Genomic DNA, 15,723 nt, shown 5'->3' on the forward strand with positions numbered 1-15,723 from the left:
GATGCAGGTAACTTTCTTTCTGCTAGTGCAACAGTTGCATTAGATTATGTTGTTGTCCAACATTAAAACTCACCCATCCGCTCCTGCAAAAGCCACTTTTTATTTATTTATTTTTACAGGCACCTTTGTGTTAGCGGATGGAGAATGTTGGATAGAGCTTTGTGTTGTTGATCATATGTGGAGCTGTGGGAAATTTTCTTTGAAGGTCAAGTTGATCAAGGTCCTTTTAAAAAGCTCCCAAAATGAGCAGCCAAATCATGGGCTGCATATTCAAGCCAGCATGGAAATTCAGACCATTTCCTCCCTGCCGCTAAGCATCTGTGTCATAGTTCTTATTGAATTATCGAGGGCTGGTTGCCATATTTTTAAGAGCAAAATTTGCCGACTTCTACTTTTTCACTATGGATAGCTGTGACGACTCTCACTTTAAATATTCCTACTATATGTAGGCTATAGAAGCTGTGATATAAGCGGGTGGCGCTGTGGTCTAAACCACTGAGCCTCTTGGGCTTGCCGATCAGAAGGTCGACAGTTCGAATCCCCACAACGGGGTGTGCTCCTGTTGCTCTTTCCCAGCTCCTGCCAACCTAGCAGTTCAAAAGCACGCCCAAAAGTGCAAGTAGATAAATAGGTACAACTCCGGTGGGAAGGTAAACAGAGTTTCTGTGTGCTGCTCTGGTTTCGGTGTTCATTGCGCCAGAAGCGGCTTAGTCATGCTGGCCACATGACCCAGAAAAACTGTCTGTGGACAAACATCAGCTCCCTCGGCCTGTAAAGCGAGATGAGCGCTGCAACCCCAGAGTCGTCTGTGACTGGACTTAACTGTCAGGGGTCCTTTACCTTTTTACTATATGTAGGCTATAGAAGCTGTGATATATTGCTGGTAGCCTTGTTCTTAACCTTCAGCAACAAAATAATAATAACAATAATACACAGGATGCAACTTCATTGGATGCCCATGAGATCTAGAATTAGGAGCGAGAGCATAAAACACTCTATCCACTTTCTTCCACACAAAGCATATTTTTGCCACCTGCCCAAACCATCTGTCTTAAAAGGCATTGTGAACCTCAGGGTGCGTTCCTGCGGAGGAGGAGGTCAACAGCATTGACGAGAGACCTTCCTCAGGAAATTACACCCAAGGGAAGCAAGAGTACACTCTGAAATATGGCATTGTGAATAGACACTTCTTCCTGATTATTTCTTTTAATAGCTCTTTCAAAATTGCTTCTGTTGGGAGTAAGTAATTTGCCTCATTTGAACATAGCACCGCCACTTTGTTCCTCTGTTACTAGTCATTTTACAGCATTCTGGTAATGACCTGTCACATTATAGAAAAGTAGTAGATCAATAAACGCAGGACAGGTTGGTAATTAAAATGATGCAATGCACACCTTGAAAGTTCATTTGTGATTCTATACTGGTGCTGTTCCAAGGTGCTTTGTGCATGTTTTATGATAAACAATTGGGAAAGGTATTAATTGTCTGCACGTTCCTTGTAGATGGCCTGTACATTTCTTAATTTGTAAGTAAGGGAGGGGGAGAGGTCTGGATATAACTCTGCTCTGAATGGCTCAGTGAAAAGGAGATTGGACAAATTCAAGGAGGAGAAAGCTATCAGCAGCTAATAGCCATTATGGCTAAGCTCTGCCTCCACAGTTATGCTCTAAATACCAGATGCTGGAAGACACGAGAGAGAGCTCTTGTGCTCGAATCCTGCTTCCAGGTTTCACACAGGCATCTGGATGGCTGCTGTGAGACTAGATGGTCCATTGGCCTGATCCAGCAGCCTGTTCGTATGTACTTATGAAAACTCATACAAATGTTACTGCTCCTTTCCTGGCAGAACTCTCCTTTTGTGGTTGAACCGATTCCTGAAATTCCAATCCGGACTGTAACTCACACTATGTCAGGTTGAAATAATTTATGTCACACTGACATTTTCTTGCTAATATTCGAGGAGGTTTATGTATCCAGTGTAGAGATAGCATGCAAATTCAGTGCCGTTCGCCTTCTAATGTGAGCCTGTCCGTTTCATCCTTCCCAAAACGATAGGTGAACCGAAGGGCAACTGTCCTTCAAAATTCACACTTCTCTGAATTTTGTGATGTAGCTCTCCATCCCAAGCATGTGTAATAATAATAATAATAGGAGCAAATGTGCAGAGAAATGCATACATGAGTGAAAATACCACAAAAGTGTATTGTATTATGGGGAGCTGCTTTCCAAACTTTGTGTGTTAGGGGAAATGAGCCCTAACACACTGGGAAATTTTGTTGGCCCAGAGTGAAACAGAATGTCCGGATGTCTGAAGATTAAAAGTCCTTTGTAATCAAAGTGTTTGATGGCACTTCAATTCAAAATTCAAATTTGAAAGCTTGGCTAAGGAATAAAAGGTTTTCAACTAGTGCTATGCTGAAATCACATTCAAACATTCTCAAAGGGGAGAGGAATCTCAGTGAAAGTCTCACAAAGGGGATATGTATTTTTTATTATTATTATTGCTGGACTCGGCTTACTTTAGAGGTGACTGATTCTACAAATCATTGGTCCAGTGCCCTGCAGCCTTCCTGGCTTCACACACATTAGTGAAATCCCGGGAGGGGGGGAGATGCCAGGAGTCAATGCCTCTCAAAATACTTTTTCAAGTCAGAAAATGTGGGCAGTAAATGGGCAGCCTCTTTTAAAAAAAAAAAAAAAAAAAAGTACGGGCATCACAGAATCTGACCAGTGCTGGATAAATATTGGGAAAAATTCAATGTTGCACTGTTACAAGTGTTCCATTAGGGCAAGAGTTTCTACTTGCCCAATGGAATCATGTCCCCCTTTTCCCACTCCCTATACCCCCACAGCCCATTTTGGCTGGTGAGGGGGCACACCATGGGGGGAGGAGAAGGGGAAGTTCCTAAGGCACTAGTAGAAGTCCTTGTGTGTGTGCCTGCTAGCAGGATCAGTTGTTGTGGTTGTTTAGTCGTTTAGTTGTGTCCGACTCTTCGTGACCCCCTGGACCAGAGCACGCCAGGCACTCCTGTCTTCCACTGCCTCCCGCAGTTTGGTCAAACTCACGTTGGTAGCTTTGAGAACACTGTCCAACCATCTCGTCCTCTGTCGTCCCCTTCTCCTTGTGCCCTCCATCTCTCCCAACATCAGGGTCTTTTCCAGGTCTTCTCATGAAGTGGCCAAAGTATTGGAGCCTCAGCTTCAGGATCTGTCCTTCCAGTGAGCACTCAGGGCCGATTTCCCTAAGAATGTATCTAAATCCAGTCATTCACTGGAAAGAAAAAGAGACTCTGTGCTTGACCACCTTGCAGTGATAACGCAAGACCAAAGCCCCAAACCCACAATTATTTTTTTTTACAAAATTCTAAAAGGGTCCTGAGAATGAGTCAGAACAATGAAAATGTCTTTCACAGGTGCAGAAAGCATTCAAAAAAACTGGAGGATGTATTTCAGAAAAGCACAAGTTTTCACTGCTGTAAAATAATGCATCCCCCATTCCGTTCCGCCGTTGTTTATTATCTTGTTTCACAGCATTTTGAACTGAGACAGGCTGCAAACATGTCCTTTAAAATGTTGCCTTGTTTTGCAACCACACTGCATTAAGTTTGAAAATTAGGTGGTGTTGTGAATGGATGACTTTCGAAACAAAATGAAACATTTGGCTGCTGTCGTGGCTTTTCTAAACAATCCGAGGGTGGAATACCACCTCTTTGCAGCGTGATAAATACAGCGAGAAGGAAGAAAAAAAATGACATGTGGGAATTGTGTCTTTGCTGTAATTCTCTCTCTCTTTACGCATTGCTACACAAGATACACTGACACATGCATGTACACACAAGTGCACACAGCTCTGGGCTGTAGGGGAACACCTTAGTTTAGAAGGGAAGTTAGCATAGTAGTGTTTTATTAAATCATGAATGATTGAGATATAAAGAGAGGGATTTCTTCGCTCCTATTGAAAGATGATGATGATGATGATTTTTATTTATAACCCACCCTCCCTGGCCAGAGGGCGGCTAACACCAGTAAAATTACAATTAAAACATAATAGGGACAAAATCAATTTAAAATACAGGTTAAAATACAATTTACAATGCAGCCTCATTTTAAAAGTAGCCCATAGATCAAAACAATAAGGGGAGGGAAACATAAGGGTCAGACTGAGTCCAACCCAAAGGCCAGGCGGAGCAGCTCTGTCTTGCAGGCTCTGCGGAAAGATGTCAAGTCCTGCAAGGCCCTAGTCTCTTGTGACAGAGCGTTCCACCAAGTCGGGGCCAGTACTGAAAAGGCCCTGGCCCTAGTTGAGACCAATCTAACCACCTTGCGATTTGGGACCTCCAAGGTGTTGTCATTTGTGGACCTTAAGGTCCTTCGTGGTGTATACCAGGAGAGGCGGTCCCATAGGTAGATCACCGTAAGATCACCAAAATGACTGTGATTAGCAGCTGATTCAGAGCGGATGAGGGACACAATGCTCCAGAAGCTATCAGAAGCGGCTCTCTGGGTGAAGTAGATCCCCTGTACTAGTATGCCAGCAGGAGGTTTATTGGGTTATTGTTGCTTACAGGGTCGGGGAGACAGTAGGGAGGTCATCACAATCACCTTTAGTCTTGGAAACTCCTGGCATGCAAAATATTGGTCTAGCTAAACCTTGGTGTTGTTCTCCAAGGAAAGTCTTTTTAAGCCAACTCAGCCTGGAACTATTGTAAATCGAGCGTTGCAATACTGGTGGAATTAATTGGTGAATTAATTGTATAACCCCAGGGGAAGGTGAGCCTTTTTTATTCTCTTTTGATATACAGTGGACGCTCGGGTTGATCCGTACGGGAGGCACGTTCGCAACCTGCAGCGCCAGGTCTGCGCACGCTCGAGTTGCGATTCAGTGCTTCTGCACATGTGCAAAACGTGATTTAGCGCTTCTGCGCATGCGCGACCACCGAAACCAGGAAGTAACCCATTCTGGTGCGTCTCTAACCCCCCCAAAAATGCAAGCTAAAGCATCTGTAACCCGAGGTATGACTGTATATGTACTTGCAGTTTTACCTGGTAAACCTCCCCCGAAAGGCAACTGTTTGAAATATGCAAGCGAGCTTGAAAGAACACTCTGCTGCCATTGTGGTTCAATTATAATACTGACTGGGTGAGGATTCTGGCAGCTACCCTCAGTGGAAGGATAGAAAGAATTCTGGACTGGAGTTATTTTGTTCTAGTGGAGGTACCAGCATGTTGGGAGATGGCGCGAGACTATAGAGGGGAATTCTGGATGGCTGTCCAGAGCAAATGGTGTCTTTTTGTTTGGGATGTGGCGTATTATGGCTCCAGTGAGCAGAAATCGAAAATGGAATTGCTGGAATGTGGATAACAACAGGGGAAAATATTTCACACACACCTATGAAGGTGAAAGTTGAACAGACAAACATAAATGAAAATCAGGCGAAGGATCAACATCAGAATGGTTTATTGACTGATTAAGAAATGCAATGTGATACTAGATGATCAGCACTCCGTGAAATTCATAGCATGGGAAGTCACCCAAAGATATATAATTTGGCATTTATATTTGGCTTTTTTTGATTGTATTGTAATTTGGAATGTTTTAATGTGGTTTTTATTGGATTATTAAAATGGAAAACTTAATAAATATTTTTTTAAAAATGATTGTTGTGATAATCTGCTCCTCTTGCCCCTTTCTCTCTTCCTCTCTCATGCAGGGTAGCTTCTATGCGCCCTCTGAAAACTGCATGCAGCATGCGCACAAGTGGCACAAAGACCTTTGCCTCCTTCTCCTCAAGGCGTATCGAGGACTCCACATGTACTATGCCTTCATCACAAAGGAGATTCCCAATTTGCCGCAGCTGAAGTTAGGTAAGAGGACAGCTACGGCCTGAGATCTGAGCACGTGGACTGGTTCTCGTGTTCAGGTGACTTGAAGCCCAACAAGAAGACTGATTCTGCCATACCAATCTCCCCTCTTTGCTGCCATAAGGAAACTGCTTACACATGTCAGTCCAGTTACCTTGGCAATGGGCTCACAGCTTCCTTTCCCTTTAGTACTGTTTGGAGCACCTTCAAACAACCATTAAAAAGGAAACTTTGTGCAGGGGACACCAAACCCCCAAATTTCAGTTTTTCCCCAGCTTAAAGCTGGCCACACTTCTTGCTGCCACGACCCTCTCACCACCTGCAATACAACGGTAATAATGCCAACCTCCCTGACAGGCTGTACTATAAGTTCACAGAACAATAAATCTTGGGAATAAGGTAAAGGTAAGGTAACGGGACCCCTGACTGTTAGGTCCAGTCGCAGACGACTCTGGGGTTGCTGCACTCATCTCACTTTATTGGCCAAGGGAGCTGGCGTACAGCTTGCGGGTCATGTGGCCAGCATGACTAAACTGCTTCTGGCAAAACTAGAGCAGCGCACGGAAATGCCGTTTACCTTCCCGCCGGAGTGATACCTATTTATCTACTTGCACTTTGACGTGCTTTCGAACTGCTAGGTTGGCAGGAGCAGGGACCGAGCAACAGGAGCTCACCCCATTGTGGGGATTCGAACCACCGACCTTCTGATCGGCAAGCCCTAGGCTCTGTGGTTTAGACCACAGCGCCACCCGCGTCCCAACCTTGGGAATACAATCTATAAATAACTTATTCTGCATGCCATTATTCTGATTATCACAACCCCAAGCTTTCTTACTCCTCAAAGACATACAGTGAGTGACCATATAGCCAATGTAGCAGGAATGGCTGCACACAGAACAGGTCTTCTTTCTCTCGTCCTCATCTGCAGCTCACCCAGACCCCCAAGATCTGCTGTGGCGAGTTGAGGGACCCATTGGAGAATATTTTTTAGGGGGGTGGAGTAAGAAGAAGAGCAAATATAAGTGGTGTGTGTGTGTGTACACATATCTTTTTCTAAGCCCCTTTGAGCAGCTCCTTCGGTGAAGGGGGAAAGGTGGATATGTATTTTTGCTGTTGCAGCTTAAGGGGTAAACTGCATATTTTATTGTTATTTTTTCTTTACAAACTTTACAGAAATTTATTTATTTTTAATTAACCAACACAAAGTGTTGTCTTACAAGACAAATACAGGTACAGATGTCAAGTCTCGTGTACAGTCATCCATACAGCATCAAAACAAACTTGGATAATCTTTTGCAGGGTGCACTTCAATCTAAAGTGTTGAGATAATTTCTCCATAGTGGCTGCTGTGACTGAGATGGGAAAGGAGATTACTGTACTATTGTTAATATACAATATAACTCTAGAGCATATGGAGTCAAACCCATATTGATTTGTAATTCCTCTTATTAGTAATTCCTCTGATAGCGAATTAAGTATTCCATAAGTGCTGTATTCCACATATTGGGTCCAAATTTCATTGGTGGGAGGGGGTGTTTCCCCCCCCCCCAAGTGGAAGCAACTATTTTACTCGCTGCTGTCATGAGAAAGAATACCAACTCTTTATGGTTGACATTTGGATCAGCATCATTTTCCATTGATAGCAGGTCTAGCATAAGATCGGGTACAAGATGTCCCCCCATAGTGGCAGATGGCAGTGAAAAAAAGAGAGAAATCTGTAAGCTGTGGGCACTCCCACCATTTGTGGAGAAATGTGCCTTTCAGCTTACATTCTCTCCAGCATAAAAGTGAGAGAATATGGTTAACTCTTGAAAGGTGTAGGGGTGTCCAGTGCCATCTTATAATGACCTTTAAAGAGCTTTCTGGAGTTTAGCTGAAATGATATGCCGTGGGAGTTTAGAGCATATAGAGTTCAATTTGTGTTCCCCACCTCTCTCTCAGATTCTACCCATTGTCCATAGGATATGACTCTTTAAATAGGTCAATTTTTTTAATTCTCTGATTAAATGGGGTGCATAGAAGACTAGCAGGCCTTTGAAATTTTAATTTAGATGAATGATGTCACAATTTTATTCCAATTGGCAAGAATAACTCCTGTAATGAATTAAAGAAGGGGGGGGACTGTATGAATTATCCAACTTATCTTTGATTTGCTTTTTGCCAAAGGGTAGATTGTGGTCTTTATTTATGCTATATTGAGTTGGTGGTGAATTTTATTTTAATTTTTTTTGGCACCTTGTTGTATCTGGCAAGATATATGAGAAAAGATGGAGCAACCAAGTGTATTCTGTCATTTCAATTGAGACATTTGGCTGAGGTCTTCTGATGTTCCTATTATCGTGCAAATCAACCCTGGGCACAGATGCTTCTGAAATAATTGATTGTACCCTTTTCTTCTTCTTTTTTCTAGAGGATCTTTCTGTAGAAGACACCCTGTTGCAGCTGTCTGCAGAGCTACAGGTAGCTAGCACAATAGCATACACCCATGTGTGCATTTCCCAAACAACTGCAAGAGCAATATTTCGTTTTCCCTCTTCAAAGATGCATGTCCATTGTCAAGTACATGCATTTGTCTATGGGGGAGGGAGTGTTGTGTTAGAGTGCAAAAAAATTACTTGAGTTTTGCATTCCAGCACAATGACTTCTGCATGGGGTTGGAGCACTTTCTGTCAGAGATTTGCAAATCCATTTCATTCCAACCCATTCTCCTTTTGCATGCTCTTTACCATTATTCAATTCTGTTCAGTTTCCTTATTCACACGGCATTCTTCTTTTCTAAAAGAAAACACACAAACCTTCTCAAACATCTTTTTTCAAAAAATGTTTATTTTCTGTCAAAATCTGTATATAATGTTTATCTTCTGTCAAAAACGTATCCAAATATTTTGATATGTTTAAATTGCTGAGAGGTGACACATGATCGTGCCTTGTAAGTGACATGGAGCAGGGCCTTCTTGGTGGTGATGCCACATTTTCAGAACGTCCTACCTAGTTGCGTCTGGTTGGCTTCCACCATGGATATATTTAAACAAAGACTGAATACATATCTTTTCTTTTGCCCAGGGTTTTGTATCTTAATGGCAATTGCTATTTCTTGGGGTAGTCCAATTGTTTGTCACTGCTTCTGATTTGATTGTGATCCTGATGTTCTGACTCTGACTTTTATCATGCTACGCCTTGCTTTACCTAGCTGATGCTCTTATCCTCACTTGGTGCAGATTGTGGGATGTAAAAACAACTAAGAAACAAATAATAATAATAATTAATTTATGCCCCGCCCTGATCCATATGCAGACCAAGTGATTTTGTATAGGAATCTGCAAAGAACAAATCTCTCAAGCTTCCTTACCCCCTATGAAGAAAAGCAAAAGCTATTGAGGCTTTTTTTAAAAAGAAAGAAAGAAAGAAAAACCCCTGAAAGGTTTGGAAAGAGGTTTATTTTTCTCTTCAAATTCCATAATGTAAAATCACTGAATGAAGTTGATTGGCAGTAGGCACAACAACACAACATACTTTCACCCAACACAGGCTGGTTCATCTTATAAATCTTACTGCCACATGATAGCTACAATGATGGCTAAAAAGGTAAAGGACCCCTGACTGTTAAGTCTAGTCGCGAACGACTCTGGGGTTGCGGCGCTCATCTCGCTTTATTGGCCGAGGGAGCCAACGTTTGCAGACAGTTTTTTTTTGGGTCATGTGGCCAGCATGACTAAGCCGCTTCTGGCGAAACCAGAGCAGCACATGGAAACCGTTTACCTTCCCGCCAGAGCAGTACCTATTTATCTACTTGCACTTTGATGTGCTTTTGAACTGCTAGGTTGGCAGGAGCTGGGACTGAACAACGGGTGCTCACCCTGTCACGGGGATTCAAACCTCAGACCTTCCGATCGGCAAGCCCAAGGCTCAGTGGTTTACACCACAGCGCCACCTGTGTCAAAAGAGATATCCAGCCAAGTTGTTCTTAGGCATGGGATTTTCTGTGGGTGGACGAAATTGGCCTAATATCTGCTGAATATGGGATCTGATTGTGAGACAATCACTGGTGATGTTTCTCATGGCTGGCATTATGGTGCCCTGTGGTGTTCTAAGAATGGCTGGGTAGTATTATGCTCAGTTCCAAAGCGAAGAACTTGATTAAGGCAGGGGTATTAGCATTATTATTTATTCATGTACGCGCCACTTAATTGCCAAGGTGTCTTCTAAACAGTTTTACAAGTATAAAAGCAATTACAAAAAGAAAATATTAACACACTTAATTGAAATACACAAGAAAACAACCCCCTCGAAAGATTACAATAAACCACCTACACTTAGAATATTCAATACTAGAGCCCATTAAAACAGCACAACCGTTAAAAGAGTTAAAGCAGCCATTGAAACAGGAAGTTCGGTTCAGGAGATCAGGGAAATGCTTGCTTAAACAGGTGTACCTTCAGAAGATGGTGCAATGGCGATACCAAATGGACATCCCATATTTCAGCAGAGAGAGTATTCCAGAATACTTGGACTGCCAACGTTATGAACAAAAAGTCCAAAGCTGGGGTGGCAGGCGAAAGCATTCACAGCAGTGGTGGAAAAATGGGATTTATTCAGAGTGCAGTAAGGAGATTAAGGGGAACCCAGTTCCAAATCCTATACATTCAGAGATTTATACATTTCAAATACATTGGTTGGACTTTACCATGATCCTATTGGCTATCAGTGTTCCCTATGACAATGTGCTATTTCCTCCTTTTTCTTACCTCATCTTGCAGAGCCAAGAGTTAGTGCTTGGAAACCAGGGTAAGAGGTAAAGGTAAAGGACCCCTGGACAGTTAAGTCCAGTCAAAGGCGACTGTGGGGTTGCAACGCTCATCTGACTTTTCAGGTCGAAAAGACAGTTTTCCGTGTCATGTGGCCAGCATGACTAAACCGCTTCTGGTGCAACGGGACACCATGACAGAAACCAGAGTGCAAGGAAACGCTGTTTACCTTCCTACCACAGCAGTACCTATTTATCTACTTGCACTGGCATGCTAGGTTGGCAGGAGCTGGGACAGAGCAACGGGAGCTCACCCTGTCGTGGGGATTCGAACCGCCAACCTTCCAATTGGCAAGCCCAAGAGGCTCTGTGGTTTAGACCACAGCGCCCCCTGCCCCTTTGACTGAACTTAACCGTCCAGGAGTTCTTTACCTTTACCTAACCAGGGTAAGGGGGTGATGTCTGGGGTTTTTCTAGCTTACTTTGCTGCCCAGTAAAATTTTTAGGACAGGACAAGGTCACAAGATATGGGAGTTGGGTGCTGGCAGTCTCATGGTAGCTTTTGCTGACCATTGCAGTGCAGCATTTATAGTTGATTAGTCCGGAAGGTTGAAAAATAGAAGAAAGGTTGAATGTTTATGCTCGTCCCCAATTGAAGCTGGGTTAAAAGGTTACTGGGGAGACCAAAACTATGCTTTGCTTGCTTCTAGCTTATTTACGAGGCCAAAGCTAAAGTCCGCTGCATGTAGAAGGATGAAATCTCTTGCTAATGCCTGGTGCTTGAAGCAAGTGGAGTTTATTATTCTAGAAAGGAAGCCAGTGAGGTTCCCTTCAGATTCTTTTAGATCATCATCCTTGCTCTCAGCTGTCTGGGGATGATAGGAGTCCTACAATGTACAGACAGCACCATGTTGGCAAACCCTGAACTAAGACATGCATTTTATTATCTGATACTCATAGGTATATTGCATCTGAATATGGAAGCCCCATTTCGCTGCCATAGCTAAGAGCATTTGACCAATCTGTCCTCCGTGTAATTGATCTAATCCAGGGAATTTGCCACTTTCACAGTTTATGGCTGCAGAAGAGAACCCCCAAAGAACAGACCACACTGAATTATCCCCACCACCCCCTGCAAAATGATAATAAGCAATTGTTGGCCACAGAACAAAGAGAGATTTATTCTGCCAGTATCTCTGTTTGAAATCTCTGATTTTTATCATGCAGCATTTTCTAATTCTAAACTAAAAACTAGGCTGACCACCCTGCTGGGAAGTGATTGGAGGAACAAGCAAGGCAAATATTGCAGATGCATCAGAAAAAGTTTGGCGTGTTAGCGGGGTTTTTAAAAAACATTATAGATGGAGCAGCACCATCTAGTGGACCATGTATAATTGACAACAAGAGATGTCTGTTGTTTCTATTTTTGCAGTCCATAGAAAAGAACATTTAGTTGTCCACAGGCAGCTTCAGCAGAATGGTAGTATTAGGTACAACCCTGAGTTCCAGCAAGGGAACCTACTGGTGGAAGATGGGAGGCAATTTTTTGCCCATTTCCCTATCCTACGCTTCACCATAGCACCTCGTGTTGCCTCTCATTCTGTATCGTGGGATGTGATCCATGAGAGGCAGTCAAGTACATTCCTTGTAATGCTAGAGAAGACATGCGAGGGAATGTTTGGTCCAGCCAGTCGAAACTTCCTGTTCCTCCTGGCTGGAACATCCTTCCTTTTGCATGTGATAGAAGGTGGGTGTGACCTAACGAAAGGACGAGTCTTGCAGCACACCTTTCTCTTTTTGACTTCCTTCTTTGTTTGACCAGCTTCTGGTCAGGACTGTTCTGCTAGCTCTCAGCTAGCAGACGTACTGGGATTATTCCCCCATATGGGGTAGATCCACATGTACATATTTGTAACTAAGTCTGCCTTCAGGAATCCAACTGTGAACTGATGTGAGTAAACTTCTTTTATTGATTTTGAATAAGTGTTGCATCTTTATTCTTTTAAGACGATTCAAGGGAACGTACAATTCAACCTGAGGCAGACTGAATTGTATAATAGTGAGAGGCTCACACGAGCCTACAACCAGCTATCTGCTGTGCATATAAAAGGGGGGGAATGTAATTCTGCTACATAAAGGAACTTGCTAGTGCAAGTTAGGAAGGATATTAATAAACAATATATCCTCTCCTGCCACCCTGAACATTCCCACATGTACTGCATCTCATGTTGTTTTGAAGGGGTTCCCAATCCCCACCAAGCAGAATTTGGGGGAGCATAAAGATCTGGAGGGAGAAAGGGAAATAGTTGTAAATTGTCCCACACCCACCTTCATCTGGTGGGAGCATCTCATCCTGGCAACACTGCACAGAATAGCCTCTTGCCAGCAGGAGAAACTAGATCTCAGCCGCTGTAAAATATATTTGTCACAAATCACCCCATCTTTCGTTGTCAGCTTAAATCTTTTCCCTGAACTAGACTCGCAAAACAGTTTGAATATTTTACTACTCCCATTATCCTTGTCAGAAGCTCAATCTAGATTGATGCTCACGAGAAATGTTCATTTGAAGAAGCTGGAAATAGGGAAGGAGAGGGGCAGGACACAGATGCCATCAAATCCAGCGCAAGATTGAGTTGAACTCTGCAAGAAGCAAAATTTTCAGGAGAATTTGAAGCCCCTTCCAGAAGGAAATGATTGAGGAACTCTGAGGGAGGAAAAGTGCTTAGCAACATTTCCAGTATAGACTTCTGTATCTCACGTTGCCAACATTGAGTTTCACACTGAGTTGCATTTCAAGATACACAAAATACCAGGGAAATTACCAGATGAATTAGAGAGTTGGAATAGATGACCCTTTGTGTCCCATCTAACTTTACAATTTTATGATCAATTCTACAGAAAAGAGCCTTGATAAAAGTTGCAAAATTTCAACATAGCTTCCTTAATATGCACAATGCACTCAAACTGTCTTAATGTCTTCTGCTGAGCTGGGGATGAGGACGTAATCCTGGCTAAGCCTACCTGAGCTGGGAATCCTGAACTCCTTATCTTAGTGCATATTGGCAAAAGATTGCCCCTAATTCAAAGGTGTTAGGGGACATAATGTCTCTGAACACCAGCTCCTAGGAGTCACAAGAGGACAGGGTACAATGTTAAGATGATGATGATGATGATGATGATGATGATGATGATGATGATTTACTTGTACCCCACCCATCTGACTGGGTTGCACCAGCCACTCTGGGTGGCTTCCAATGAAAAAAAACCTCCTGATACAAGACTGCCTTCAGATGTCTCTGGAAAGTTGTTTATCTCCTTGACATCTGATGGGAGGGTGTTCCATAGGGTGGTGCCACTACCGAGAAGGCCCTCTGCCTGGTTCCCTGTAACTTCACTTCTCACAATGAGGGAACTTCCAGAAGGCCTTCTGAGATGAATGTCAGTGTCTGGGCTGCACAATAAGGTGGAGACACTCCTTCAGATAAACAGGGCCAATGCCATTTAGGGCTTTAAGGGTCAGGACCAACACTTTGATTGTGTTTGGAAATGCACTGGGAGCCAATGTAGATCTTTTAGAACCCATGTCCTGCTTGTGTCAGCTGCTCCATAGGCAAATGGTTGATCACTGTGAAAAACTGGATGCCATATTAGATGGGTTTGTGGCCTAATCTAGTAATAATAATAATAATAATAATAATAATAATAATAATAATAATAATAATAAATTTATTTATACCCCGCCCATCTGGCTGAGTTTCCCCAGCCACTCTGGGCGGCTCCCAAGCAAGTGTTAAAAACAGTACAGCATTAAATATTAAAAACTTCCCTGAACAGGGCTGCCTTCAGATGTCTTTTAAAGATAGGATAGCTGCTTATTTCCTTCACATCTGAAGGGAGGGTGTTCCACAGGGTGGGCGCCACTACCGAGAAGGCCCTCTGTCTGGTTCCCTGTAACCTCACTTCTCGCAATGAGGGAACCGCCAGAAGGCCCTCGGCGCTGGATCTTAGTGTCCGGGCTGAACCATTGTGTTGTTTTGCCTAAGTTCATTTCCCATAGTTGGAACCCAATTAGGCTTTACAGTGGTACCTCTAGTTATGGACTCGATCCGGTCTGGGGTGCCATTCGCACCTGAAAAAGTCTGCAACTAGAGCACTGCTTCTGAGCACACTCGTGGCGTGATAGAGCGCTTCTGCGCATGCACAGGCAGTGAAACCCGGAAGTATACACTTCCAGGTTTGCCGCATTCAGTATCCTGAAAAAATGCAACTGGAGACTCATGTACAAGAGGTACGACTGTGCTGTGCTGTTCTGAATCATTTTGGGTCTCCTCCGGGCTCATTCAGATGTTTGACTTTTTGCAAAATAAAATAAAATAAAAACCAATTCAAAGGTCATTGTCACTAGTTTGCCTTGACAATATCTACTTTTTATCCTTCCAGATGCTGAACAATCCAGAAAAGATAGCGGAGCAGATCAGCAAAGACCTCACTTGGCTCTGTTCCCACCTTTTGGCTCTCTGGACCCAGTTTCTGGAGTTTGTAACCCTGCACCCAGATGTCACAGCCTATCTCGTTCAGGAACATCACACTCTGAGGGTAACCTTGCAAGATGGTTCTGAACCCTACTTGGAGGAACAACCTGATACAATCGAAGGCTATAGGCAATCCCACTCATTTTTAAGGGCATTGCAGAATTGTATTGTGCATCTTTAGGGGTTCCCAAATTTCATGAATTTCCTAAAATTTAGCATAACCAAGATTGCATTGAGTTGTTTTGGATGATGTGACCAGTAATAATGACAATAAACAGAAGTGCTACCACATTTTCAATAAAATGCTGGTTTCAATCTTATTTGTTCGATTAGATGCAAACCTGCCCTTAAACCCCCATTTTATATTGTTATTTTTGTCAATTTTGGTGACATCCATGTGGGTGTCTTTGAATCTTGTAAAATTATGCAGTGGGTATGGATGTCTGTGTTCTTTCATTTTACAATTCCACTCCCCCAAATTTCCCAAAAAGGAGATGATTTAGCATTCTGGCATCTTCCCCAAGGATACTTCCAGAAAGTGTGGAAAGCCGGGACATCTGATTGTGGAGCACCCGAGAGTGGCAT

The 15,723-nt window shown here is 43.1% G+C and overlaps 1 protein-coding gene across 3 annotated transcripts in view; it reads left to right on the forward strand.

Moving 5' to 3' along the window:
• FAM135B (family with sequence similarity 135 member B) overlaps window positions 1-15,723 on the forward strand; it is a 151,205-nt gene that overhangs the window by 118,695 nt on the left and 16,787 nt on the right. For all 3 annotated transcript variants that reach the window (XM_053395235.1, XM_053395234.1, XM_053395236.1), the window contains exons 8-10: window positions 5,712-5,865; window positions 8,273-8,322; window positions 15,047-15,202. In XM_053395235.1, coding sequence (XP_053251210.1) covers window positions 5,712-5,865; window positions 8,273-8,322; window positions 15,047-15,202 — 360 coding nt within the window. The remainder of the gene's footprint in view (window positions 1-5,711; window positions 5,866-8,272; window positions 8,323-15,046; window positions 15,203-15,723) is intronic.

Source organism: Podarcis raffonei, chromosome 7 (assembly GCF_027172205.1).
Source record: "Podarcis raffonei isolate rPodRaf1 chromosome 7, rPodRaf1.pri, whole genome shotgun sequence".
In the NCBI taxonomy this organism is placed as follows: domain Eukaryota; kingdom Metazoa; phylum Chordata; class Lepidosauria; order Squamata; family Lacertidae; genus Podarcis; species Podarcis raffonei.